The following is a 27,869-nucleotide window of genomic DNA, read 5'->3' as shown; positions in this document are numbered from 1 at the left end:
TGATTTGAAGTAGATTTAACAGGCGACATCAATAACGGATCATAGCTTTCATCTGGATTCACCTGGTCAGTCTATGCCATGGAAAGAGCAGGTGTTCCTAATGTTTTGTACACTCAGTGTATAATCATTCAAAGGACGCAGGCAACCAAATATAAAGGCAACCAATATACAGTAGCTTATGAGGATCAATATTGCTGTAGGCTACCCAAAGTGATAACCTCAAATTGGCACTTCAAATGGGGGAACATTGAAATAGATGTAAACAGGCTTCAACGTACCCCAAATGCAAATGATCTTATTATTCTATGAAAAAGTGTTGCATTTGAGGAAACGATGTTCAAATTAACCCACAATAGCCTATATCCTGTGTAGACTGTGTGGCAGCGCTTTTATTCCTCTGCAACTATCCCAATGATGTGTTGGTGATTAAAACGGTGGCTTAAGCCCCTCATGCGACGAAAGACACATTTTCAGCCAGGGAGTTAAAACGGGGGAGTGTCGCATTTTTTAGGCGGCGACCTGTTGCCACTTTGCCTGCCTCTTCTGTTCACATGGCAGTCACTTGGGACTGTTGCTAATTGCATTGGTGCTCTCTTGGATTTAGATAAGGTGGTCATCAATGTGTGATGGAATGGCAAACGAAACACCAATGGAATTATCTGGAAAATCTTAATCAATCTGGAGAAGAAACCTCCTCAAATGGAACTTTGATTTGTGCGTAAAACAGGAAACGCGCCTCCTCAAGTGAAGTAATATGCACCAGATAGGTGAACGATGCAATAACGATTTGTTTACATCGGAGACCTAACATAAAATGACGGAACAGGTGTTTATAAGAATGTTGGTAGTTTTCGCAGCTCTTGGAAACCTTGCAGGTAAGGCTGTTATTTGTATATGATACATGTAATGTACTGTAGGCCTATGGTAAACATATCAGCTAATGCATTTATAGTTTATTTAATTATTACTATTGCTAGCAATTTGAGTAAATAAAGTTAATTATAAAAGTTTCCCCTGCCTATATTTCCACCCTTTTTTTTCAATGGCTCTGTTATTATGGCCTGGTTTGTGAGGCCTATTTGAATGAATTGAGCTCATTCTCAAAATAAGTTTCTAGTGGTATCAGGCACCATTTGTTTATTGATAGGCTAAGCTTTTTAACACCAGGCTTTAGCCATATGTGATACATAGCAAATAGAGTTCTCTCCTGTTGGTGATTTTTGTTTGTTTCCCCTGCTTGCTTCAAATCATCTTCCTACTTTTCAATGGCACTTTGTTGTTCAGTAAATAATTAACAGTTGATGTAGCCTACAGCACCTGCCGAGTCAGCCCATCTGTTTGACACAGTACTAGGCTATTGTTATTCCAATCTTTATGGAAGTGACCATTTAGAAAATATTATTAGTCTACTCTATAGGTTTTGTAAATAATATGCATATTATGCAAATATTTAATTGAAACTGCTTTACATTTTTCAAAATCATTTTATGACTTGAGTGTGGGCTCTCCCTCAGGAAATAGCTTTGTCTGAAACAATATAAACTTTGCAAGCCACTGACAAAAATGTCTTACCTCACAATCAGGGGTAGACCTATGGCTAGCCTAGTGTTGCAAATGACATTTGCAAGATTAGCTGATTGTAACACATCTGAAATCCTATCAAAATAATCTTGACAGTCTTTGAAAGCATGTCATCTCGTACATGATGAAAGCATCCATCAGATAGCTGTTCCAGTTGCAATGTTCATTATCAAAATCAACACAACCAAATATAGCCTACCACAGCTCAATGGCCAGAGTCCAATTTTTATCCAATAGTACATAGCGCCAGTGTAAGCCTTAGCATCAATAGTGTTTTGACATTGCCACTCAATAAAGGCATTGTCGCCGGGGCAATAATAGCAGGGGTCCACTGCCACGCACTCAGTGCACAGGTGACAGATTTCCCTTTGAGCCCTCTTGATTGTGTTTGCGTGAAGGAATGTTGTTCTATTGTTTAGTGTGTGGGGGGTGGGGGGGCAAACGGCCTTGCGACTGGTTTAGCTTCCTGTCCCATACAGGAAGTACAGCAGAATCCCCCCACTTCCTCCAACTTGGAGTCATCCAATACCACGGGCCGAACAATGGAATTCCAATGCTGCTGGCCTAAGAATAGGCATTGTTTGTTGGTAGCCGGTGTCTATGCTTGTTTGTGGTGGATGCTTTTAATTGAGTGTGTGAGCTGACCCTGAACTAGGGGCCACTCTCTGGGTGTGGTGTCTCTACTGTAAAAGCCCACTATTACTGACTCTTAAGTATACCCTTGTTCCACTTTGAAAAGAGGACCACACACTTCAGACTACTTCAGTCAGAGTTTGTTTGAGACCACTTTGGGACAAACATGTTTTCCGCACTACCTCTCCATCTGTCATTAGCCTTTGAGTCATACTGTACTACATTGTTGCTCTCCAACACAGTAAAACTGGTTTTTGAAGGTGGGAGTTGCTTATGGCGTGAAAAGCATTGGCGAGACTCCCAAAGGAGATGCTTGTTGACGTATGTAGCCTAAAACACTGACCCAAGATCAGATTGTACAGGGCCTCCCGTTACGTGAGTTAGGAATGGAAGGTCATCCATGACTTGTGTTTGTTTGTGATATTACTAGAATGGGTGTATGAATCAGTACATCCCTTGGGACCTGATAGTAGGAAAGGAATATTAATGTAAAGTTAGTTTTTTGACTGTCCATGAGACTTGAAATAGTCTATCCACCTCTCATTCCATGGCTTACGGCCAGACCAGCCTGAATATGCCCGATCTCGGAAGTTAAGCAGGGTCAGAACTGGTTACTATTTGGTTGGAAGACCGCTTGGGAATATCAGATGCTGTAAGCTTTTTGCTCACTAGAGTATTCTCTTATAAACACAGTAATAATATCAGGGCCATTTTAAAATGGAATGGCTATTCTAGTTCCTCAAAGTTTTTTGAGTTACATGAACTTGAAATAGTTTATCCAACTCTTGTTCCATGGCTTACGGCCATACCAGCCTGAATACACCCGATCTCGTCCTCTTCACCCCATTCATTGCTAAATGAATAGTATGCATAGTAATAGTAATAAACTATTGCCAGAGCTTCTGTGAATTAACAGATGCAATAGCCTATTTTGACAGAACCTTAGTTTCTCCATCGTTCCTCCATCCACTGTTTTTGTTCCCTGCAGGTTCCAGGCTGAGGGCGGAGGTAGTGGAGGTAACCCCGCTGATCGTCCACCACCCCTCAGACGTGGTGGTCAAGGTAGGCAGCCCTGCCACCCTCTCCTGCCGTGCCGAAGGCACACCCGAGCCCTCCATCGAGTGGCTCCACAATGGCCAGCCCCTGGAGATGGACAAGCTGGACAGCCAATCGCGGCCCATCGTTCTGTCAGAGGGCAGCCTGTTCTTCCTCAGGGTGGTCCCTGGGAGGCGGAGTCAGACACAGGGTGTGTATGCGTGCGTGGCAAAGAACAGCGCAGGCAAGGCCACCAGCCGCAATGCCTCTCTCTATATCGCAGGTAAGACTGTGGGGAAGTCTTTCAAACTAGATGGACATGCATTTATCTTGTCATACAATGCCTTCAGAAAGTATTCACACCCCTTGCCTTTTCCACATTTTGGTGTGTTACAGCCTGAATTTCAAATGGATTAAATTTAGATTTTGTGTCACTGGCCTACACACAATACCCCATAATGTCAAAGTGGAATTATGTTTTTAGAAATTTTTACAATTTAATAAAACATGAAAAGCTGAAATATCTTGAGTCAATAAGTATTCAACCCCTTTGTTATGGCAAGCCTAAATAAGTTCAGATGTAAACAATTTGCTTAACAAGTCACATAATAAGTTGCATGGACTCACTCTGTGTGCAATAATAGTGTTTAACATGATTTTTGAACGACTACCTCATCTCTGTATCCCACAGCAGTACATTTCAAACACAGGTTTTCCAGTACCTCGCAAAGAAGGGGGCACCTATTGGTAGATGTGTAAAATGTAAATAAATAGCAGACATTGAATATCCCTTAGCTTAGAGCAAGGCGAAGTTATTAATTACACTTTGGATGGTATATCAATACACCCAGTCACTACAAAGATACAGGCATCCTTCCTAACTCAGTTCCCTGGATTTCACCATGAGGGATTTCACCATGAGCCAACGGGGACTTTAATACAGTTACAGAGTTGAATGTCTGTGATAGAAGAAAACTGAGGATGGATCAACAACATTGTAGTTACTCCAGAAATGCTACCCTAAATGAAAGAGTGAAAAGAAGCCTGTACAAAATACAAATATTCCAAACATGCATTCTGTTTGCAATAAGGCACTAGTAAAACTGCAAAAGACATGGCAAATAAATTAACGCTGTTCTGAATTCAAAGCGTTATGTGTTATGTTTGGGGCAAATCCAACACAACACATCACTGAGTACCACTCTTCATATTTTCAAGCAGGTGGTGGTGGCTGCATCATGTTATGGGTAAGCTTGTCATCAGCAAGGACTAGGGAGTTTTTTAGGATAAAAAGAAGCAGAATAGAGCTAAGCACAGGCAAAATCCTAGAGTAAAACCTGGTTGTCTGCTTTCCAACAGACACTGGGAGACAAATTCACCTTTCAGCAGGACAATAACCTAAAACACAAGGCCAAATATACACTGGAGTTACTTACCAAGGCAACATTGGATGTTCCTGAGTGGCCTGGTTACATTTTTTTACTTAAATTGGCTTGAAAATCTATGGCAAGACTTGAAAATGGCTGTCTAGCAATGATCAGCAACCAATTTGACAGAGCTTGAAGAATTTTAAAAAGAACAAAGTGCAAATATTGTACAATCCAGGGGCCTCATTTATCAATCATGTGTAGGCACATCTGTGCATAAACCATACGTGGGATCATTTCCACGCAAAGTGTGAGATTTATCAATATGCACGTTTGCTTGAGAGTGTTAGTAACTTTACGCACAGCCATGACCATGCATAATGCTCAATGCCAAGTGTAAGGGAACTTCCTGTCAAGCGTAGAATGGGAACATTAAAACAAATCGAGGGTAATAATAGTTGTATTTCCATTGTGAATTCATTAAACATATCTTGACAGTCATATAACTTGACTACATTAGTGAATTTGTTCCAATAATAATCCTTATAAAATACAGTCATTTGTTAAATTAGAGTTACGTGTGAAACTGAAACCATTGTTGAAATACTATAAAAGACTGAGATAATGGGAAATGTCACGAGGCTGATCTCGCTCTATTTGAAGATTTGGCACGCTGCATTTCGTAGAAAGCGTGTTTATAGAGACAGGTGGGATTGTTTTTGGCAGAAAGTACATATTGGTTTTGGGAAATTATCTGATGAACCAATTTGCGAGGATTTAAGACCTACTTTAAAAAGACAAACGCATGCCATTCCAGTGCAAATCCAAGTGCTATCCACCCTCGGGTTTTTGGCAACATGCACTTTTCAGCAGGAGCTTGCCGATCAGTGTCTCACAACAAGTAGTGGATTTCGGTATAGGCGACATGGGCACCGCCCAGGGCACGGGGCGCCCTCCCCAAAAAATGTGTAATGGTGACATTTGTGCGATCGGTTTTCCATCGCTCATTTGCACATCACTTCAATGATATCATGTCACCGTGTGGGACTGTGGGTCAATTAACCTTGTCGGAGTGGACGCCCTGATTCTAGTTTGTGAGCTAGGCAGGCTACTGCCTGGGAAGGTCTCCCACTCAGAAGTACGAGATGGGGAGGTTGACCTCAGGTCTCCCCACTGGAAGCCCGAGGTAGGGGGACCAGGGGACTCCATCAAATAGCGCACCTCTAACTTTGTACAGTACTAATGCAATTAGTAAAATCAGTCACACTACGAAATGCTACCAAATAAATCACAATTAATTCATAATACTGTGAATATATAGTTTCACAGACATATTGTTGCATTTGGTTCTGGTTTGTGCCTAATCGTTAAGAATAATATAAAACCAGTCCAAATGTATCCAAATTTGTGGACTGCTCTCAGAATTTGTCTTGCTCTTCCAGTGACCGTAGCTCAAGCAGAGAGGCGCTTTTCAAAGCTAAAGTTCATCAAATTCTACCTGAGGTCCACCATGTCACAGGAATGCCTTAGTAGCCTTGCTGTCATCAGTATTAACCATGCAATTGCTGAGCAGATTTCTTATGATGATGTAATTGATGACTTTGCATCAAGGCAAGAAAGGTCAGGGTTTAGATGGCAGTTGAGCAATTTCGTTTGTGTTTCTTGTTTGAAGTGCAGTAGTGTAATAATCAGGTTATTCTATTTGTGTGATATAGGATTTGTGCAATTTAGTTTTATTTGTGTTGTTTTTGTTAGCAATAGGGTAATAGTGTAATAATTTGATAATCTTTTTTATTTGTATTTATATACTACAATTCGTTTTTATTTGTCTTTGTTACTTCTTTTTGATATTTTTGAGTCTTATTTTTGCGTATATTTTTATATTTATATCGTTTTTAATGTTATGATTATTTATTTGTGCTGTTCCAAATGTCTGAATAAAAATTAGTTAGTGCAGAACGGTGCTTTTTTTTGTTGGCGGGGGGGGGGGGCGGGGGCGTTCGCTCAGGGAGCCATACAAGCTAGAACCGCCACTGCTCACAACCCTCGATGAGGTAATGTTTTGGATACAATCATCAGCAAAACAAACTGTAACATACAATTTTCATACACCATTGCACTACAGGTTAAAGTCAAGAGTTTGTTTTTGTTGCCAACAATGGATTAACAAATACGAATGGAGCAGTAGAACGTACCCACATCACCATAAAAGCACCATCCTAAAACGATTTCAACTATGTCAACAGAAAAGGCTTCCACTCTTAATGTGCAGGCGATAGGTTATGTGGTGCGCAAAAGATGCTGCTAAATGTGGTGGCCAGTTGGTACGCACAACTCGTTCATTCTGCAGAACAGCAATGTTGGCCTATACGCCTACAGGAAGGAGCTGTTGAGGATGGATGGCTTATTGATGAGTGTTGACTGCTCATTTGAAGTATATTTGCCATTGCTAATGTAACTAATTGGCTCAATGGTCCTCTCTTTGTAGCTATGTTTGAATTTTTACTGGTCAAGCCACAACTGAGCGAGCCAAATATAATATTTTGGTTGTACTCAATCTCTGACACTAGCGCCTGTATTTCATTCTTGGATCATTATTTTTTTCTAAGCTTTTTTTGTTTGCGGCGTTGTATGTCATGGTACGCCATTTTATTTCCCCCACATGCTTTAAAGGAATAATTTGGACCATATATGGTTAATTAGGGACATTTTGAAATGCAAATAGCCAAGGTCGTGTACTGAGGCTGAGAACAATTTGTATTTAGCAATGGTGATCTCCTACCGGTGTGCACTCATAGGATTATTTGATAACTCAAACATTTTCTATGCGTATTAACATTCTAAATTCCTTTCGTAAGTTGTATTTTAGAATAGTTCCTTCCAATATTGTCAAATGAGGCCCGAGGTGTGCAAAGCTCTTAGATTTACCCAGAAAGACTGATCGTAATCACTGCCAAAGGTGATTCTGACATCTCAGGGGTGTGAATACTTATGTAAATGAGCTATTTCTGTATTTTGTTTTTAATAAATTGGCATAAAATGTGTCAAGGGGTACGAATACTTTCTGAAGGCACTGTAAATGCCAAGATACCATGCAAAACTAATTGCACACTAGGATGAAGAGAGGTACCATCACACTGTTATAGATCATGTGAGTGAAGAGACTATGTATCAGTCGCCGCAGTGTGCGGTAACTAATAAACCACTCAAGATATTGATTAGCTGAATCAGGTGTGCTTATACTGAGATGGAACCAAAACCACACAAGGCTGCTTTCCAGGACCAAGACTATGGAACCCTATGCCAGATGGATGTGAAACTGTGGTCTTAGAATACATTCTATTGTCTTTGTTGTATGGCTCTCTCCTACATCCTGTCCCATTCACTTCCTCTCTACCTCCATGCTGATCTTTAACATTATATCAAGCTGATATATGATCCTTGAGGTCAACGGGAAGCCCCCAGTATCCACAGATCCACAGAATCCTGCTCCAGAGGAAGAGAGAGCGAGCTTGTCTTTGTGATTACAGAGAATAAGTAAGGGGGTCCAATGTCAATGAATACCCCCTCTCCAGGACAAGCACTGCTAAATGACCCCTGACCCCCAGCCTCTGTTTGCACCCAAAACAGGGTCACCCGGAGACCACTGGATTCCTGAGCTGGATGGTATAATTAGTGGCTGATTGACTTGTTGGGGGAACTTCCCTGGAGCAGTACATTTGGTGGTGGAGCCATTGGGACAATAGACAGTGGTACTTAATTTAGATTCAGTTGGCAGATCGACAGTACTTTAGAGAACAGTAGCAGGAGGATTGTGGTATATCTAGAATTTAACCTTTATTTATCTGTGTTAGTTTCATTAAGATAATCGTGTAATCGTGACCTTTGTCAGTATAGTTGAACTGGTTAGGAAAAGTAGCCTGAACAGCAATAAACCATGCATCACTTTTAATTCAAGAGTTGGGCTAAGTTCATTTCCGGCTAATTATTAAGTTGAAGAATACACATATCTACATTTTAAAGAACTCCAGCTTAAGATCATTCCTTAATATTTTGCTGAACAAAAGATTGGAGATATTCTACTTGTACTTTATGACACTAGACCATTGTGTGTCCAAAAATGTTTTGTCTCATGATTCCATTTGGTGTTGCAATGTAATGGTATCAGTGAGGATTTAAAACAGGCATCCTAAACATGTTGTAATTTATACATTCAAGGTGAAAGGCCATTGTTTCTGTTCTTTTGGATATAATGGGAGGAAGCTCCTTAGACCTTCAACCTAAATGGTTCACAGTTACTCTTAATGATTGAGTAAACATGACTTGTTCCTGTCAAGAGGTCAGGCTTGTCTGTCATGTACTTGTGGTTATGTCACTGTAGACCGGTCAAGTTTGCTCTATGAATTGTTTGAGACCTCTGAGGAACGTACAGTACCAGTCAAAAGTTTGGACACACCTACTCATTCAAGGATTTTTCTTTATTTTTACTATTTTCTACATTGTAGAATAATAGTGAAGACATCAAAACTATGAAATAACACATATGGAATCATGTAGTAACCAAAAAAGTGTTAAACAAATCAAAATATATTTTATATTTGAGATTCTTCAAAGTAGTCAGGCTTTGCCCTGGACAGCTTTGCACACTCTTGGCATTCTCTCAACCAGCTTCATGAGATAGTCACCTGGAATGCATTTCAATTAACAGGTGTGCCGTGTTAAAAGTTGATTTGTTGAATTTCTTTCCTCTTAATGCGTTTGAGTCAATCAGTTGTGTTGTGACAAGGTAGAGATGGAATACAGAAGATATCCCTGTTTGGTAAAAGACCAAGTCCATATTATGGCAAGAACAGCTCAAATAAGCAAAGAGAGAAAATAGTCCATCATTAATTTAAGACATGAAGGTCAGTCAATCCGGAAAATTTTCGGAAAACTTTTGAAGAGTCTTCAAATGCAGTCATAAAAACCATCAAGCGCTATGATGAAACTGGCATCAAGCGCTATGAGGACCGCCACAGGAAAGGAAGACCCAGAGTTTACTGCTGCAGAGGATAAGTTCATTAACATGAGCAATGGACATTAGACAGGTAGAAATATGTCCTTTGGTCTGGCGTCTTTGTGAGATTCAGAGTAGGTGAACGTATGATCTCCGAATGTGTGGTTCCCACCGTGAAGTATGGAGGAGGAGGTGTGACGGTGGGGGGTGCTTTGCTGGTGACACTGTCGGTGACTTATTTAGAATTCAAGGCACACTTAACCAGCTTGGCTAACACAGCATTCTGCAGCGATACGCCATCTCATCTGGTTTGTGCTTAGTGGCGCTATCATTTGTTTTTTAATAGGACAATGACCCAACACCTCCAGGCTGTGTAAGGGCTATTTGACCAAGAAGGAGATTGATGGAGTGCTGCATCAGATGACCTGGCCTCCACAATCACAGTTACTAACCCTCACCCTCACCCTAACCCTTCTAAAACTAAAAGCATTGTATTTTAAACAAATCACTCACTAAACCCTAAACCTCAACTAAATTTTGTAATAAATAATGTGGAAATTGGGCAAGTTGACATGACTAAACTGCTTGGAATAACACTAGATTGTAAACGGTCATGGTCAAGACATTGATGCAGTAGTAGCTAAAATGGGGAGAAGTCTGTCTATAATAAAGCGATGTTCTGCCTTCTTAACAACACTATCAACAAGGCAGGTCCTACAGGCCCTAGTTTTGTCGCACCTTGACTACTGTTCAGTCGTGTGGTCAGGTGCCACAAAAAGGACTTAGGAAAATTGCAATTGGCTCAGAACAGGGCAGCACGGCTGGCCCTTTGATGTACACAGAGAGCTAATATTAATAATATGCATGTCAATCTCTCCTGGCTGAAAGTGGAGGAGAGATTGACTTCATCACTACTTTTATTTATGAGAGGTATTGACATGTTGAATGCACCGAGCTGTCTGTAAACTACTGGCACACAGCTCGGACACCCATGCATACCCCACAAGACATGCCACAAGAGGTCTCTTCACAGTCCCCAAGTCCAGAACAGACTATGGGAGGTGCACAGTACTACATAGAGCCATGACTACATGGAACTCTATTCCACATCAAGAAACTGACGGAAGCAGTAAAATTAGATTTAAAACACAGATTAAAAAAACACCTCATGGAACAGCGGGGACTGTGAAGCAACACAAACATTGGCACAGACACATGCATACACACACACAGATTTAGTACTGTAGATATACGGCAGTGGTGGAGTAGGGGCCTGAGGGCACACAGTGTGTTGTGAAATCTGTGAATGTATTGTAATGTTTTAAAATTGTATAAACTGCCTTAATTTTGCTGGACCCCAGGAAGAGTAGCTGCTGCTTTGGCAGCAGCTAATGGGGATCCATAATAAATACAAATACAAAAATCACCCAACCTCAACCCAGTTGAGATGGTTTGGGATGAGTTGGACCACAGAGTGAAGGAAAAGCAGCCAACAAGTGCTCAACATATGTGGGAACTCCTTTAAGATTGTTGGAAAAGCATTCCAGGTGAAGCTGGTTGAGAGAATGCCAAGAGTGTGCAAAGCTGCCAAGGCAAAGGGTGGCTTCTTTGAAGAATCTAAAATCTAAAATATATTTGGATTTGTTTAACACTTTTTTTGGTTACTATATGATTCCATATGTTATTTCATAGTTTTGATGTCTTCACTATTATTCTACAATGTAGAAAATAGTAAAAATAAAGAAAAACTTTTGACTGGTACTGTATGTGGTTGTTGATGGGTCAACACTGGACAAAGGCACTATGTATTCCTTATACAGAATATCTGGATATTTGGAGCTGTGTGATGTATGATAATGGTTTTGTTTAAAAAAATCATTAGATGAGGTTATTGTAAGCCTTGCTTGTTTTTGATGGTCAAAACTCTCATTTGCGGGAAGACAATTCAAGCAGGCAGTGATGTGTGTTTCCCAGGAAATGTTTATGAACTACAGGCTTGTAGACTAACTTTGACGTTTTCGTACAATGTACTGTTATGGCAGTGTGCACCAGCTAGTCTCAGACTCACTGGTTATGAATGGACCTCCTCTGTCGTGTCTTCTTCCAGCTCTCCGTGAAGACTTCCGGGTGCAGCCCATTGATGTGGAGGTGGCTGTGGAGGAGGTGGCGGTGATGAACTGCAGCCCGCCGGTGGGACACCCCGAGCCCAACGTCACCTGGAAGAAAGACGGGGTCCCCATCAACAACACTGACCCGCATTACACTGTGAGACCTCCTTAACAATAGCTACATGCTTTTTAGGGGTTTGTATGGTTTGGAAATTGGAAATTAACACTGGGACAGTTGTCAGTCTGCATTTCATTGCAGAAAATGTATTTTCAAAACATGTAGCTTTTTCCATATTTTAATGAATTTTTCTAACTTTAGTTAATTCCCCGAGGTGGCAGGAGCTGAAATTTATTCCATACCAACCTGGGGGGTTCATCATACTGTTTTGTTTGATTACTTATTTCTCCAATCCTGATGTGGTATCATCCTTTTACCAATAGAGGGCATTGTTGTACAAAAGTTTGATTAAAACCACAGGCTGCTTCATTCATTTTCCTTCTTCGTTAATAAAAGAGGACCTATCATCTTGGACCAAAAATGATGATAATTTATCCTCTGCAATGGCAAATTCATTGGCCTTCTGGTTAGAGGGTCAGCCCTGAGATTTGACTGTTGAGAGTTCAATCCCTGGCTGAGTCATACCAAAGACCAAAAAATGGGACCCAATGCATCTCTGTTTGGCACTCAGCATTAAGGAGATAGATTGGGGGTAAGGCCCTGTGATAGACTAGCATCCTGTCCAGGGGGTGTACTTGTACATCAAGCTGTTCACTCTACAGAAACAGGAGATAGGCTCCTGCTCCTATGAGCCATTTCGGCTCACACAAGCCAAGGCTCGTACAAGGCTATTTATCCTCTGCAAGAAACCTTTTTTTTTTTACTATATGTGATTGCTACCCATGTGACCTATAGGCGCTGAATGGGAAGTTGATCATTGCCCCAGCCCAGAAGAATGACTCTGGCGTGTACATTTGTGTGGCTTCCAACACTGTGGGAGTAAGAGAGAGCAGGGCCGCCCGCCTTTCTGTCCTAGGTAAGATAAACCCTGACCCCATATATAGTACATCAGCATTTTAGCAAGAACCTTTTCGCACTACTGAGCCAAGCTGTACAGCGCTGGCCTGATTATGCATCCACCATAGTGGCTGGAAATGACAATGTGAAAAGAACTGAGTCAGCACAGTACAGTTTGGCTCTGCACAACATTGTGGAAAAGGTATGTCATGCTGCTAAGAATGTTTGCTATTGATAAAAGGGATAGCATGGAATTGAATGCAATAAAATGCATAGAGGTGTGATATGACTAACCATACTTTTCATATTTGTCCGTGCTTTCTCAATCCACAGCCAAGCCAGTGTTGGTGCTAAAGCCTCAGGATATGTCGGTGGGGATGGGGGAGTCTGCCCAGTTCTACTGCGAGGCTAAAGGAGATCCCATGCCTGCTGTGGAGTGGAGCCGCGAGCAGGGCCCTCTGCCCAATGGCAGGTCTGATTATTGCATTCAACTACAAAAGCTTTGTCCATTAACTGTACATTAGACTAAAAACTGTCATTGACATGAGGTGTATATGTTACATTAAAAAACAATCTCTCAGCTACTCCACAGCACAGTCAGTACATATGTCATGACAGGCCATACTTAGTATACCGTTCAATAATATGTCATTCTTTGATTTCTAATAATTGCATGCAGTTGCTAGAGTGAATGTTGTACTGATTTCTGTGTCATGTCTGTAGGTATCTAGTGAATCCTGACCAGAGCCTCCAAATCCACTATGTGACGTCACTGGATTCTGGGAGGTACACCTGCACAGCTGTCAACGACGTGGGGGTGGTCACCGCCAGCGCACAGCTAGTGGTGGAGGGTAAGAGCGCTTAGCTTGGGCCTTCAACGCTACGTTTATGTGTTGTGTATCGGTTGAATATGTAATGTACAGTGTTTATGTTGTGTACAGCAGGACTGTGTGTCTAAGCCAGTTTGAAATCAAAGTTTATCCTATCGTACCCTATTTCCTTACAGCCAAATGTAATCAACTCAGCAAGAAAAGAAACTGTCCTTTTTCAGGACCCTGTCTTTCAAAGATAATTCGTAACAATCCAAATAACTTCACAGATCTTCATTGTAAAGGGTTTGAACACTGTTTCCCATGCTTGTTCAATGAACCATAAACAATTAATGAACATGCACTTGTAGAACGGTCGTTAAGACACTAACACCTTACAGACGGTAGGCAATTAAGGTCACAGTTATGAAAACTTAGGACACTAAAGAGGCCCTTCTACTGCCCAGGGTCCCTGCTTATCTGTGTGAACGTGCCTTAGGCATGCTGCAAGGAGGCATGAGGACTTCAGATGTGGCCAGGGCAATGAATTGCAATGTCCGTACTGTGAGACGCCTAAGGCAGCACTACAGGGAGACAGGACGGACAGCTGATCGTCCTCGCAGTGGCAGACCATGTGTAACAACACCTGCACAGGATCGGTACATCTGAACATCACACCTGTGGGACAGGTACAGGATGACAACAACAACTGCACGAGTTACACCAGGAATGCACAATCCCTCCATCAGTGCTCAGACTGTCCACAATAGGCTGAGAGAGGCTGGACTGAGGGCTTGTATGGCTGTTGTAAGGCAGGTCCTCACCAAATATCACTGGCAACAACATCGCCTGTGGGCACAAACCCACCGTCGCTGGACCAGACAGGACTGGCAAAAAGTGCTCTTAACTGATGAGTTGCGGTTTTGGGAAGACATCCACCTCCCTCATGTGGTACCCTTCCTGCAGGCTCATCCTGACATGACCCTCCAGCATGACGATGCCACCAGCCATACTGCTCGTTCTGTGTGTGATTTCCTGCAAGACAGGAATGTCAGTGTTCTGCCATGGCCAGCGAAGATCCCGGATCTCAATCCCATTGAGCACGTCTGGGACCTGTTGGATCGGAGGGTGAGTGCTAGGGCCATTCCCCCGCAGAAATGTCCGGGAACTTGCAGGTGCCTTGGTGGAAGAGTGGGGTAACATCTCACAGCAAGAACTAGCAAATCTGGTGCAGTCCATGAGGAGGAGATGCGCTACAGTACTTATTGCAGCTGGTGGCCACACCAGATACTGACTTTTGATTTTGACCCCCCTTTGTTCAGGAACCTTATTCCATTTCTGTTAGTCATGTGTCTGTGGAACTTGTTCAGTTTATGTCTCAGTTGTTGAATCTTGTTATGTTCATACAAATATTTACACACATTATTTACAATATTTACACTGAAAAGAAATGCAGTTGACAGTGAGAGGACATTTCTTTTTTTGCTGAGTCTATATCTATTTCTCCTCAGGGAACACAGCAAACTGGAATGCACAACAAAGACCATATTAGGCACAGACTTTTTTATGATGTCCTTGAATTGGCGGCGGAATTGAGTGTGGATCTAAAGTAAACCGTTTTTAGGATCACTATGGAAATGTATATGGAGTTTAGTTTGTGTCAATTTCAGTGCCAGTAGGGAACTTCCATTTATGAACAGAAAATATTATTTTCTCTGAAGATTTTTCTCCCTCCTTCACAGAAGCCGCAAGTACCAGACAGAGGGACCTTCACAGAGAGTTGTCGGCCCTGCGCGTGGCTCTGGAGAATGTGACGGTGCTGACTCCAAACTCCAACATGTCCCAAGTGCAGTGGAAGGTACGGAGATCAGACGTCACATGAAGGCGCATGTATTATTATGAAAACTGTTAGGTATTAACCTTTTGCTGAACTAAGATTGAGGTCTGTCATTTTTCACGTTTGTTCAGAACATTATTTTCATGTCACAGAGAACGTTCAAATAATGTGGATTTAAGGTTGTCTTTTTTGGGTTTCTACTCCAGAAAGGCAAATCTTTTAACTGTGGCTTTCCTTTTGTTTTGTTCCTTACAGCTCCAGTCTTTCCCAACCCAGCCACACTACCTGGATGGTTTCGAGGTCCTCTATCGCTCTCTCCTGCCCGCCAGTTCGGACTGGGCGGCTAAGAGGGTTGTACTACCAAACTTCCAAACACTGGTCGGCCCGCTCAAGAGGGGCTACAAGTATGAGTTCAAAGTGCGTCCCTACGGCAGCAGCCTGTACGGCCGGGAGAGCAACACCAGGCACCTAGGTGTACCTGAGACAGGTAAGGGTTCAAAACGGTTAGAGTTGGCTGTTATCAACTCTAAAGAAACATTTATGAAAATATAGGTGTTTCTTTGGATACTGTAGCTCAGGAGTAGTCCAACTTTACAGTGCTATTTTGTACTATGAAGATTAAAAACGATGTTTTGAATCAAGATGGGTTGTGTGTCTGTGGTTTTTACACGTGTTGTTATTTTCATGACACTCCATCCTCCCACAGTGCCTAGTGCCCCACCTCAGGCCATCTCCATAACGATGACCCCTGACCATAATGACACGGTCAATGTGACCTGGAAGCCTCCCCCCCATGAATCTCACAACGGCATCATCAAGGGATACCAGGTAAGAACAAGATGACTTAAAACCCCTTTTACCTTCTTGTATCTATGCTTGAAGAAGTTGCTCAAGCACACTGGCATTCTTGTATGCTCCACAATGTGTTTTATGAAACGTTTGTGAGAATGCAAGAAATTCCAGTGTGAGTTTTCTTTCCTCTATGTTCAGTACCTGACATAATACATTCACACATTCTAATGAGACATCGTATTGACAGGGTGTCCTATGCAACCCTGGCCTGCAGGCTTTTGTTCAAGTGCGAAATACCTGATTCAACTAATCAGTCTTGATAGAAGTGGTTGAACTTCTGGAAGAAGACCATGATAAGTTTAATCAAAGGTGTGCTGATCTGGTACAAAAGCCAGCTCTCCAGGACCAGAGTTGCCTATTACTCCTGCTGAAGAATCAATCACCTGAAAGCACACACACACACACAAACTGTAATGCTTCCCTGGTTCCCTCTTTGATCTCTGGGTGTGTGTCCGTGTGTCCTGTCCAGGTGTGGTGTGTGCAGTCGGAAGAGCAGCAGTACCTGAACTGGACAGTGGACGGTGGGACCTACAGTCTGGAAATAACCCCTCTCTACCCAGGGAAGCAGTACTGGGTCCGGGTGGCAACGGTCAACGGAGCTGGTGTTGGGGTACAGAGTGACCCCCTGAGAGTGGTCATAGGTCAGTGACAACATGCAACGGTTATCTATGGTCAACCGAACGCCAAAAGGTTATGAAACCAAGCCAAGAGGTTGAAGTAATTGTTCATAGAACTCTGAGACAGGATTGTGTCGAGGCACAGATCTGGGGAAGGGTACCAAAAAATGTCTGCAGCATTGAAGGTCCCCAAGAACACAGTGGCCATCATTCTTAAATGGAAGAAGTTTGGAACCAACAAGACTCTTCCTAGAGCTGGCCTTTAGGCTAAACTGAGCAATCTGGGGAGAAGGGCCTTGGTCAGGGAGGTGACCAAGAACCCAATGGTCACTCTGACAGAGTTCCAGAGTTCCTCTGTGGAGGTGGTTGTCCTTCTGGAAGGTTCTCCCATCTCTGCAGCACTCCACTAATCAGGCCTTTATGGTAGAGTGGCCAGACGGAAGCCACTCCTCAGTAAAAGGCACATGACAGCCCACTTGGAGTTTGAAAAGGCACCTACAGGACTCTCATACCATGAGAAACAAGATTCTCTGGTCTGATGAAACCAAGATTGAACTCTTTGCCCTGAATGCCAAGCGTCACGTCTGAAGGAATCCTGGCAACATCCCTACGGTGAAGCATGGTGGTGGCAGCATCATGCTGTGGGGATGCTTTTCAGCAGCAAGGACTGGGGGACTAGTCAGGATCGAGTGAAAGATGAACGGAGCAAAGTACAGAGAGATCCTTGATGAAAACCTGCTCCAGAGATCTCAGGACATCAGACTGGGGCAAAAGTTTACCTTCCAACAGAACAACGACCCTAAGCACACAGCCAAGACAACTCTGGAGTGGCTTCGAGACAAGTCTCTGAATGTCTTTGAGTGGCCCAGCCAGAGCCCGTACTTGAACCCGATCTAACATCTCTGGAGAGACCTAAAAATAGCTGTGCAGTGACGCTCCTCATCCAACCTGACAGAGCTTGAAGGGATCTGAAGAGAAGAATGGGAGACACTCCCCAAATACAGTTGTGCCAAGCTTGTAGCGTCATACCCAAGAAGATTCAAGGCTGTAATTGTTGTAAAGGTGCTTCAACAAAGTACTGAGTAAAGGGTCTGAATACTTATGTAAATGTGATATTTCAGTGTTTTATTTGTTGTTGTTTTTTAGGGAAAAATTTGGACACAGTACCTGTCAAAAGTTTGGACACACCTACTCATTCAAGGGTTTTTCTTTCATTTTACTATTTTCTACATTGTAGAATAATAGTTAAGACATCAAAACTATGAAATAACACATATGGAATCATGTAGTAACCCCCCAAAAATTATACAAATCAAAATATATGTTCTATTTGAGATTCTTCAAAGTAGCCACCCTTTGCCTTGATGACAGCTTTGCACACTCTTGGCATTCTCTCAACCAGCTTCATGAGGTAGTCACCTGGAATGCATTTCAATTAACAGGTGTGCCTTGTTAAAAGTTAATTTGTGGAATTTCTTTCCTTCTTATTGCTTTTGAGCCAATATTGATTTTGAGCAAGTTTTGTTGTGACATGGTAAGGGTGGTATACAGAAGATATCCCTATTTGGTAAAAGACCAATTCCGTATTATGGCAAGAATAGCTCAATTAAGCAAAGAGAGATGACAGTCCATCATTAAGATCTTTGAACGTTTCTTCATGTCAGAAACGCATTCCAGGTGAAGCTGGATAACAGAATGCCAAGATTGTGCAAAGCTGTCATCAAGGCAAAGGGTCGCTACTTTGAAGAATCTAAAATATTATATAAACCTCCACACAACAGAGCCTGAAATCTCTCTCTCTCTCATTTTTCTCTTCATTTTTGTCTTGTTTTTGACTTTCCCGTCCCTCCCTATTCCAGACTCCCAGAGGTCCGGGGCACCCCAGTTGGACAGCCCCAGTAGGGACCTCACTCAGGTCCTGGCCGTGCTGAGGGGCCCAGTGTTCATTGGGAGTGTTGGCGCCCTCCTGTGGTGCATCCTGGTGATAACGGCCGTCTGCCTGTACCGCCGCCACACCCGGCCTGGCGACCACCTGGGACAAGGCCACATCAAGGCTAAAGGTCTGTCTGGGCAGAAATTGGGGGATAGCTTATATGTTGTATCATTAGTATTAGCTTGGCATAGGATATTTGGAGCATGGATATGTCATGGTACGCTAGTCCACTGTGCCATTATGGTTACATAATTAGCGTTAGCAACTATTCAGGTTTTTTATTTCGCTAAAACAAGATATTCTGGTTATTTGATGTGTAACTGAAGGTTTCACCTCTCACAGGGTTGTATTATAGTGGGCATGCATTCCATAGGTTGATTTGGACTCATCATTCAAGGTCAAATGCTTATGATAAAATATATCAAGGACGGAATTAACATTACCATCTCCAGTGTTCCTGTATAAGGTGTGTTCCCTCATTGGGAAATCAACGAGACTATAAAATTACTATGACTCTGGATTTTGCAGGTTTGTACAGGTTGGCCAGTGAGGACCTCATCATAAAACACAGGTAGGTGGAAGTCAAACAGTGTGGCTCATTGACAATGTCACTACCTTTTGTTTCGTTAAACACAAAGTGGACAAAACATGAGGAACACTCTTTCCCTGACAGACTGACCAGGTGAATCCAGGTGAAAGCTATATCCCTTATTGATGTCACTTGTTAAATCCACTTCAATCAGTGAAGATGAATGGGAGGAGACAGGTTAAAGAAGGATTTTTAAGCCTTGAAACAATTGAGACGGATTGTGTATGTGCGCCATTCAGAGGGTGAATGGGCAAAACAAAATATTTAAGTGCCTTTGAACGGGGTATGGTAGTAGGTGCCAGGCGCACCGTTTCCGTGTATCAAGAATGTTCCACCACCCAGAGGACATCCAGACAACTTGACAACTGTGGGAAGCATTGGAGGCAACATGGGCCAGCATCCCTGTGGAATGCTTTTGACAGCTTGTAGAGCCCATGCCTCAACAAATTCAATTACATTTATTCATAAAGGCCTTCTTACATCAGCTGATGTCACAAAGTGCTGTATAGAAACCCAGCCTAAAACCCCAAAGAGCGAGCAATGCAGGTGTAGAAGCACAGTGGCTAGGAAAAACTCCCTAGAAAGGCCGGAGCCTAGGAAGAAACCTAGAGGAACCAACCAGGCTATGAGGGGTGGCCAGTCCTCTTCTGGCTGTGCCAGGTGGAGATTATAACAGAACATGGCCAAGACGTTCAAATGTTCATAGCAGGGTCAGATGAAAATAATAATCACAGTGGTTGTAGAGGGTGCAACAGGTCAGCACCTCAGGTTTAAATGTCAGTTGGCTTTTCATAGCCGATCAATTGAGGCTGTTCTGAGGGCAAAAGGGGGAAGGTATTCCTAATGTTTTGTACACTCCGTGTATGCTCATGTGTAATATGATCTGATCCACTATATGTGCCTCCTAGTTTTGCCATTTTAACCATACCCATTACATGGGATTGATTGATTGATTGGCTGACTGATTGATTGATCTGTGTCTCTGCAGAATGGCGGCCCCAGACTCTCCGTGGATCTCGGGTGTGTGGAGACCGACCCTGAGTGACGAGAAGTACCAGGGACTGTGGGCTCAGAGCCAGGAGAACCCCGGCTTCAGAAGGACTAGTGAGTTCTGCTTTAAAGCTGGTCTAGAATCAGTTCTACCATGTTAATGTCATGTTGTGTTGCTACCATGCTGTTTTGTCATGTGTTGCTATGTTGTTGTCTTAGGTCTCTCTTTATGTAGTGTTGTGGTGTCGCTCTTGTCGTGATGTGTGTTTTGTCTTATATTTGTATTTTATTTTTAATCACAACCTCTGTCCCCTTGGAGGCCTTTTGGTAGGCCGTCATTGTAAATAAGACATTGTTCTTAACTGACTTGCCTAGTTAAATAAAGGTAAAAAAAATCAACAAAAAAAAGTTCATCCTACCGCATTTCTTACTGTGACCAGTATGCGCTGGATAACAAAGACTGGTCCTGGACCAGTTGATTATGCAACTAACTCTGCTAGTCATCATGGAAGCTCAGAACCTCTGCTACGTAAGCAATACACTTGATCCATTCTGCCTCAGAATTTCTCCAATCTTAGATCGATAGATATCATTTATTTGACAACTTAAAAATACAATTCCAGCCACACAAGTGGATGCATAGCATTTCAAATTCACACAAGTGGATGCATAGCATTTCAAATTCACACAAGTGGATGCATAGCATTTAACATCATCATGGGGGACAAATAATGGTCCTCTTCTTATTCCCAGCGTTGCCCATCACAGCCAAGAAGGACCCCAGCTCTCTGGACGTAGCTGTCCCCATTGTGCCCGACAGCTGTGGTGTCTACGGGACGTTCTACGTGGACCTGACGGGTAATGGCCTCAAGACCTTCAACAGCCCTGCCCGATGCCCCAAGCGGCCCCACTGCCACACCACCACCTCCTCGCAGCACGGCGCAGCGACGGTGCGCATCTCCCAGCCTGCCACAGTTGTCCAGGATGGCCAGGCATTGCCATGGAAACAGGCCTTGCCCTCGCAGCCCAAGATGGGCGTGCTCAAGGAGTCGTGGGAAAATAATTACAAGCAAGGTGATTGTCAATGTGGTGTCTTCCTTGCATGGTTTTGATGTCCTTGCTATTGGTGAACATCGATCTGTAGTTACTTTTGAGTCACAGACTTGTCTCCTTTCGCAGATCTCCATGCGGTGAACAGCGCCCCCTTGCTGTCGTCGAGGAGCCAGGCGCTGGCTATGAGGGGAATGCCTTACAAACAGAGGCTCAGCCACCTCCCACCAGGTACTGTACTGTACTGTACAGTCATCTTATACCACTCATACTCTACTCTTAATGCTCAGGAACAATTAAACAGTGTATTTACTGCCCCCCAGGGTGTTTACCTTTTTGTTCTACCCCAAGCACACCTAATTGATCTTATCAAGGGCTTCGTATTTAGTTATCTTAAATCAGGTGTGTTAGTGTTGGGCTAGAACAAATATGTGCACCCCTGGGGGTTCCCCCAGGAATGGATGGTACAGTCAGATCCCCTGTCCTTGACAGTATTGTTTTTGTTGTGTTAACCTTGGTGCCTGTGTGTATTCGTCCTCCAGGTGGGCGCTCGGAGTGCTTCAAGCCCCTGGCGTCGCCCCGCTTCCTGCACTACTCTGCCTCACTGCACCTGGAGGACATGCTGCCACCCCCGCTGCCCATGGGCGACACCACTGACACACACAGCCTCACCTCAGAGGAAGGGTGAGGAACTTCCTGTTGACTACTTCCTGACACCAATTTATCCATAACTTCTCCCATTCCCCACTCTCTAATGAGCCACTGCGCTCTGCTTCCCTCCATTTCCTTGGCCATTATAGTAAAACCCTATGGCCTGAAGTGGTTTCCTGTCTACTGCTGGAGAAAATGATTGTACTTCCTCCCTGCTCTTAGCCACGACGACAGGGCCTCGACACGGCTCAGAGAACGGGAACCAACACCCAGCAATCAAATGCCAATTTACTTGCCCATGAATGAAACGTAACCACAGTTTAAACAAAGGAAACTGCTCAATTCTAGTTACAGTATGACTATCCTCTTGCAAGGAATAGCACTTTTGTTAGAAACAAAATTGGAATATCTTGTAACTATAGTACATTTAGGCAACTAAGCGTGACGAACGTACAGACAGACAGATCCACAGTCCCCTCCCCGAATTTCATCGTGGGGGACATTAGCTGCTGTAATATCAAGCTAATATTTTGGCTGTGATATAGCCATTTTATTAATTATTTAATGATATACCTATTGATTCTTGAAGAATATCACTTATGAATGTATTTTTAATTATTGGAAATTACCATCTGACCATTATTCATCACACCTAGGTCCAGCAGGTCCACTAAGCTGACTGTAGATGCCGGGTCTCTTCAGTCTGTGTGTGCTGCATCTGGTCACCACGGCCCCCCCACCAACACTAACACCAACACCACTGGCTGCCCCTCCTATAGCCGCCTGTCCACTGCCTCCTACTGCATGTCATTGGATGAGGAGCAAGACGCAACGATGACCTCACAGGAAGTCGCCCAGTACCTGGAACTCAGCCCCAGGGCCGAGAAGCACAGGTAGGGTTGCCATGGAAACCTAAGGGTGGCGACTAAGGGAGGGCGAGAGGCTTACTGTCAGAGTCATTGATTGAAAGGCTTTCACGCTATCTATTCCACTACGTCGATTTGATAAGGGCTTTTAAACTTAGACAACCAAACATATTGTCAGTAATATTTAATCTGACTTTTCTCCAAAGCCAGTAGCCAGTCTCTTTATCAGTAAAATGTTTGATATTACAAGAATAATTCTGTTATGTTACTACAGTATTGCTTTACAGGTGTTGTAAGTTTTTACTTTATTCACCTCTTACCTTACCTCACTTCCTGTTTCCAGCACCACGTTGGAGAATCCTCCCGCCTCCTCCCTGTCTCGCACCTTTTCCCCCACTCCCACCCTGGGCTATATCTATGGGCCCCTCCCCTCCGACCAACTGGAGGACGGGATGACTGACGAACAGGAGCCAATGGGCCCCCGACGGGCCCGGTTTCAGAGCACGCCCTCGTCGCTCTGCAGCGAATGGGAGGGTTCGCTGTGGAACGGCTGGGGCTCGGTGTCAGAGGGAAACATGGCGAACAGCACCCGCAACAGCTTCATCAGCTCGTCGGATGGCTCATTCATGAACGACGCCAACTTTGCCCGCGTGCTCGCCACTGTGGCCGCCGAGTCCATGAGTGAAGCCTCCTTCTCAGGCAAGACTGCTGGATAAACATTATTAAAGCGTTAATGATAGTTAATGCATGTTTTAATATGGTTGCCCAAATGTAGCCAATCATCATACTTTAGACAGGTTATTCATATATGTTATTCCTTGAGATTGTGTTGTCTTTCCACCAACTGGCACTAGATGGTGCACTATTACAAGACAATCCTAAAATGGTGCCTTGGAGTCAGATTTACATCAGACATTCAATCTGATTCCACTAGCCTCTATAGGTTGGTCATCATATACTTGTGTATGAAGATTTCTGGATGGATGCGTCAGGCTACATCAGGGTTAGGTATTATTCATTAATTTAATGTTGTCCATAGTATTTAACAAATAACAAACATTTTACAACTCATAAATGGAATTAGTGTATTCCAGTAGCTGGTGGAAAAATAGAATTGACCACACAATCAGGTGTCACCAGTTTTCATTTGTGTAGCTTATCGGCATGCTCTGTATCCATTGGGGATGTAGCCTTACCTAGATTTAAGCAGTGGTCTTGTATTTGAGGATGCATAGATGGGCTACATGTGGGAATTGGCAGTGCTTGTGTGGCCCCTGAAGCTGACCTATGGGACAGATAGATGTGATTGAGTTGAGAGTGTATCTCACAGACACACACAATGTAAAGAGAAAGTGTGTGTTTGTGTGTGTTGGGCAGGGGGTTAGCTCAGGATTCGGGGGATGGCAATAGGTGATTACTTAAGACCTCTCAGCAAATTAAAGGGGCTAGCGAGCCAGCATTCTCAGACTGTTACTTAATCAATAACTCTGTCCTTTTTCCAAATGTGCAGATGTCCGATTCAACTTTACTCGATTTGCCCAATTGTTCTTAAAATATATATATATTTTTTAAATCGGTCTCATGAAAACGTCCGTTGTGTCCGAAAGGTCTGGGGTACAAACTTTTGACACCACTAAGGAAAGACTCACAAACACGATGGTGTTCTCCGTTTTACTCTACGACCCCCACAAGTGTCCCGGGACTCATCTGACAGTTACCTGGTACCAGATTAAACAATTAATGGAAATATGGAAGTAGTTTTGTGCCAAAATATGTCAAAAGAATATATATTTTCTGAGATTTCTTATCTCCTAGATATAGGACACGCACTTCAAACCTTATTCCTTATGATTTATTTGGTCTGTTTATTTGGTCAGATTTTTTATTTTCAGTATTTGGTCTGTTGACCAATCAGATCAGCGCTGAAAAATGCCAATTAGTGGAAAAAGTTTTGGAATTGGACTGCCTGTGTAAACGCAGCCATATTTCTTTATTCTTTCCCTCTAAATCAGGGACTCATTTAGACCTGGGACACCAGGGCTGTGTTTACACAGGCAGCCCAATTCTGATATTTTTTCCATTTATTGTTCTTTTGACCAATCACATCAGACCTTTTTCAGAGCTGATCTGATTGGTCAAATGACCAATTAGTGATAAAAAAAAAAAATCTGAATTGGACTGTCCCAGGTAGAACAGAAAACCAGCAGGCCTCACTTGACCTCATAGGGCAGGGGTATCCAAATATTACCCTATATAGTGCACTACTTTTGACCAGGGCACATATGGCTCTGGTTAAAAGTAGTGCTTTTGTAGGTCAGGGTTCCCCAACTGGCGGCCTATGGGTGGTTTTATTTGGCCCCCCAAGTTTTCTGAGAAAAAAATTATAAAATGTATTTTTTACATTTTTGGACAAAAGACTGTAAAAACACCAGGAAATCAGATTTTGTAAATCTGTTCCCAAGAATTCCCATGCATAATAGGGAGAAAAATGACCATATACAAATGTAAGCAAGGTTTGAAATTGTTTTAGTCAAATATTATATCTGTTTGGGCTTCTTACATTTACATTTACATTTAAGTCATTTAGCAGACGCTCTTATCCAGAGCGACTTACATTTTTAACCTTTATTTAACTAGGCAAGTCAGTTAAGAACAAACTCTTATTTTCAATGACGGCCTAGGAACAGTGGGTTAACTGCCTTGTTCAGGGGCAGAACGACAGATTTGTACCTTGTCAGCTCGGGGATTTGAACTTGCAACCTTTCGGTTACTAGCCCAACGCTCTAACCACTAGGCTACCCTGCCGCCCCACAGCGGCAGGGTGTGCTCAATTTGCAGTCTACTAATTATTTGTAAATATATTCCGGGCCCCCCGACCATCCGCATAAGAAAAATTCGGCCCGCGGCTGAATCTGTTGTTGGGAATAGGGTGCCATTCACGTCAATGTCATTTTCCTCTTTAAAAGTCATTTTCCTCTTTAAAAGTAATTTTCCTCTTTAATTACTGGCCAAGGGAACACTTCCAATGAAGAAGTTGGCAGGGTGATCGTGCATCTGTTTTTTTTTTTTACTGTTGATATGGTACAAAGAGACTATCTGACACTGTAAAAATGTGTCCCTTCTGTACATCTCTTTTATCATGACGTCAGTTGTCGTATCATATCTCTCTTTGTATCACGGTGTCAATTGTGTCATATCTCTCTTTGTATCATGGTGTCAATTGTCATATCTCTCTTTGTATCATCGTGTCATATCTCATGTATTTTGTAATATATAGTATTTCTATCGTGATGTCCGATGGTGTGACATGGTGTCATGTATCAGTGTGTGTTTTAACTCTAGTTGTGTTCTACTGTCTCCTCTCCAGACTTCTCTCCCCCGGCGTCGCCCCTCAGTGCCCTGTTCCCTCCAGCTCGAGGGGAAGAAGAGGAGTGTTTCGGGGAGCTGGACCCCATGCCCGTTTGGGACTGGAGCACAGCTTGGGTTGAGGAGATGGAGGCGCAGTACCGTGCACAGTACCCCTCTCAGGCAGCAGCAACCCCCGCTTGCAACACCTGGGGGCGTTGCCGTGACGATCTTCACTATGACAACCGCCGAGCCACAGGAGGGAGTAGGGGCGAAGGACGAGGGGGGGTGAGGACGACCCCACACCGATGATCTGTTTGATGATGATTTTTGGTCAAATCCATTTCAATGCCAAGACTTGAATTGAATTGACTCTTGATTTGTTAAGCATGAGAAAAAACGATTACATTTCGACTTGGGTTTCATTCATTATTTTTTAAGTGGTCTTTGTTTCTCTATGAGTGCTTTGCAAGTCATCAGTAGAAGTGTAACTGGGGTTGAAATGACCATTCAACGTCTCCCGTCCAGACCACTATTGGTTACCTGAACTAGGTTTCCCACAATACCTCAGGGCAGTCTCTCCCATGAAAATAGAATTCATAGAATGGACATCTTCTATGGTGTGTCCTCTGTTTTGTGTTCTCATATGACCTGGGTTGGGCTTTCCAAGAGATGAACCGCCGTGCCAAAACAACTCTAAAAAGTTTGTCAAAATTCTGTCATGTCATAGGTTGTTCCAAAACAAATATTTAGAGAGTTATGCTTTTAGCAGCACTGTTACTGTACTACAGCACTATTTTTGTCTTCCAGAATCTTCCAAGCGCTATGATCCTACTAGCCTGGTTAAAACAGACTGAATGCACACTGGTGAGCGCAGCATTCAGTCTGGTTTCATATTAATTACAGCATATTGAAAACTTCAGGAGCGAATTTGTACAGACCATTTACTTGCAATAGAATGTAAATATCTACGACTGATTTAATTTAATGAACCATGAACACTGTGACTTTCCAACCCATTCTCTGCTTCTTTTCATCATACTTTGTTCACACAAGACCGTTTTATTCAGTTTTTTATTATTATTAAATGTGCATTTGTCTCTATACATTTTTTTTTATGAGCGCTAACCATTTGTTTTTTGACTAGAATTTGGAAGATGTAGTTATGTTTTGTTTCAGAGTTTGTTTAATTTCTCTTCCTTTTAACATGAAACTTAACATTGAGGGCTGAATCATCAACACAACAGATGTGTGTGCAGGACTAAACGTTTTCGCAAATCTCCCCTTGACATCAATACATGACTTGTGTAAATATCCTATGTGTCTGAAGTTAGGATTTGGCCCTATGTACCTGCTGAAATGTGCACGTTGAGCAATAAGTAGAATATGTTTTTCACATGCTGTAAAGGTCTTCCTTTTATAAGAATAGCTTCAGTAGGACTGGACTAATATGTCTCACCCGAGATGAGGAATAATTCTTCCTTTTATATACATTTTCATGCATTACTTAATATAATTTGAAGCTTAACTAACCCAATATCTTCTACTGTGGCCTTTGATAATGATAATAAAACATATAAGTCTCAGTCTGGTAA

General features: G+C 42.8%; 1 protein-coding gene across 1 annotated transcript; it reads left to right on the top strand.

Moving 5' to 3' along the window:
• The first annotated feature begins 424 nt into the window (after nt 1–424).
• On the top strand, nt 425–27,869 carry LOC120031290 (roundabout homolog 1-like). Its single transcript, XM_038976977.1, has 19 exons — nt 425–875; nt 3,203–3,532; nt 11,720–11,877; nt 12,634–12,754; nt 13,069–13,207; nt 13,459–13,586; nt 15,287–15,402; nt 15,637–15,868; nt 16,088–16,209; nt 16,703–16,874; nt 18,710–18,910; nt 19,312–19,354; nt 20,361–20,476; nt 21,116–21,436; nt 21,542–21,643; nt 21,955–22,096; nt 22,720–22,956; nt 23,273–23,628; nt 26,297–27,869. The coding sequence occupies exons 1-19, from the start codon at nt 815–817 to the stop codon at nt 26,584–26,586; spliced, it is 3,387 nt and encodes a 1,128-aa protein (XP_038832905.1). The 5' UTR covers nt 425–814; the 3' UTR covers nt 26,587–27,869.

This window comes from Salvelinus namaycush, chromosome 3 (assembly GCF_016432855.1).
Source record: "Salvelinus namaycush isolate Seneca chromosome 3, SaNama_1.0, whole genome shotgun sequence".
NCBI classification, from domain to species: domain Eukaryota; kingdom Metazoa; phylum Chordata; class Actinopteri; order Salmoniformes; family Salmonidae; genus Salvelinus; species Salvelinus namaycush.
Note: the sequence above shows the minus strand (reverse complement) of the source record. Positions and strands in the feature narration are given on the sequence as shown.

Excerpts from the sequence above, each read along its gene's own strand:
- LOC120031290 (XM_038976977.1), top strand. The coding sequence starts at position 815 with ATGACGGAACAGGTGTTTATAAGAATGTTGGTAGTTTTCGCAGCTCTT. Across the intron at positions 876-3,202 it reads AGCTCTTGGAAACCTTGCAG|GTTCCAGGCTGAGGGCGGAG; the intron begins GTAAGGCTGTTA and ends TGTTCCCTGCAG. Across the intron at positions 22,097-22,719 it reads AGCCTCACCTCAGAGGAAGG|GTCCAGCAGGTCCACTAAGC; the intron begins GTGAGGAACTTC and ends CATCACACCTAG.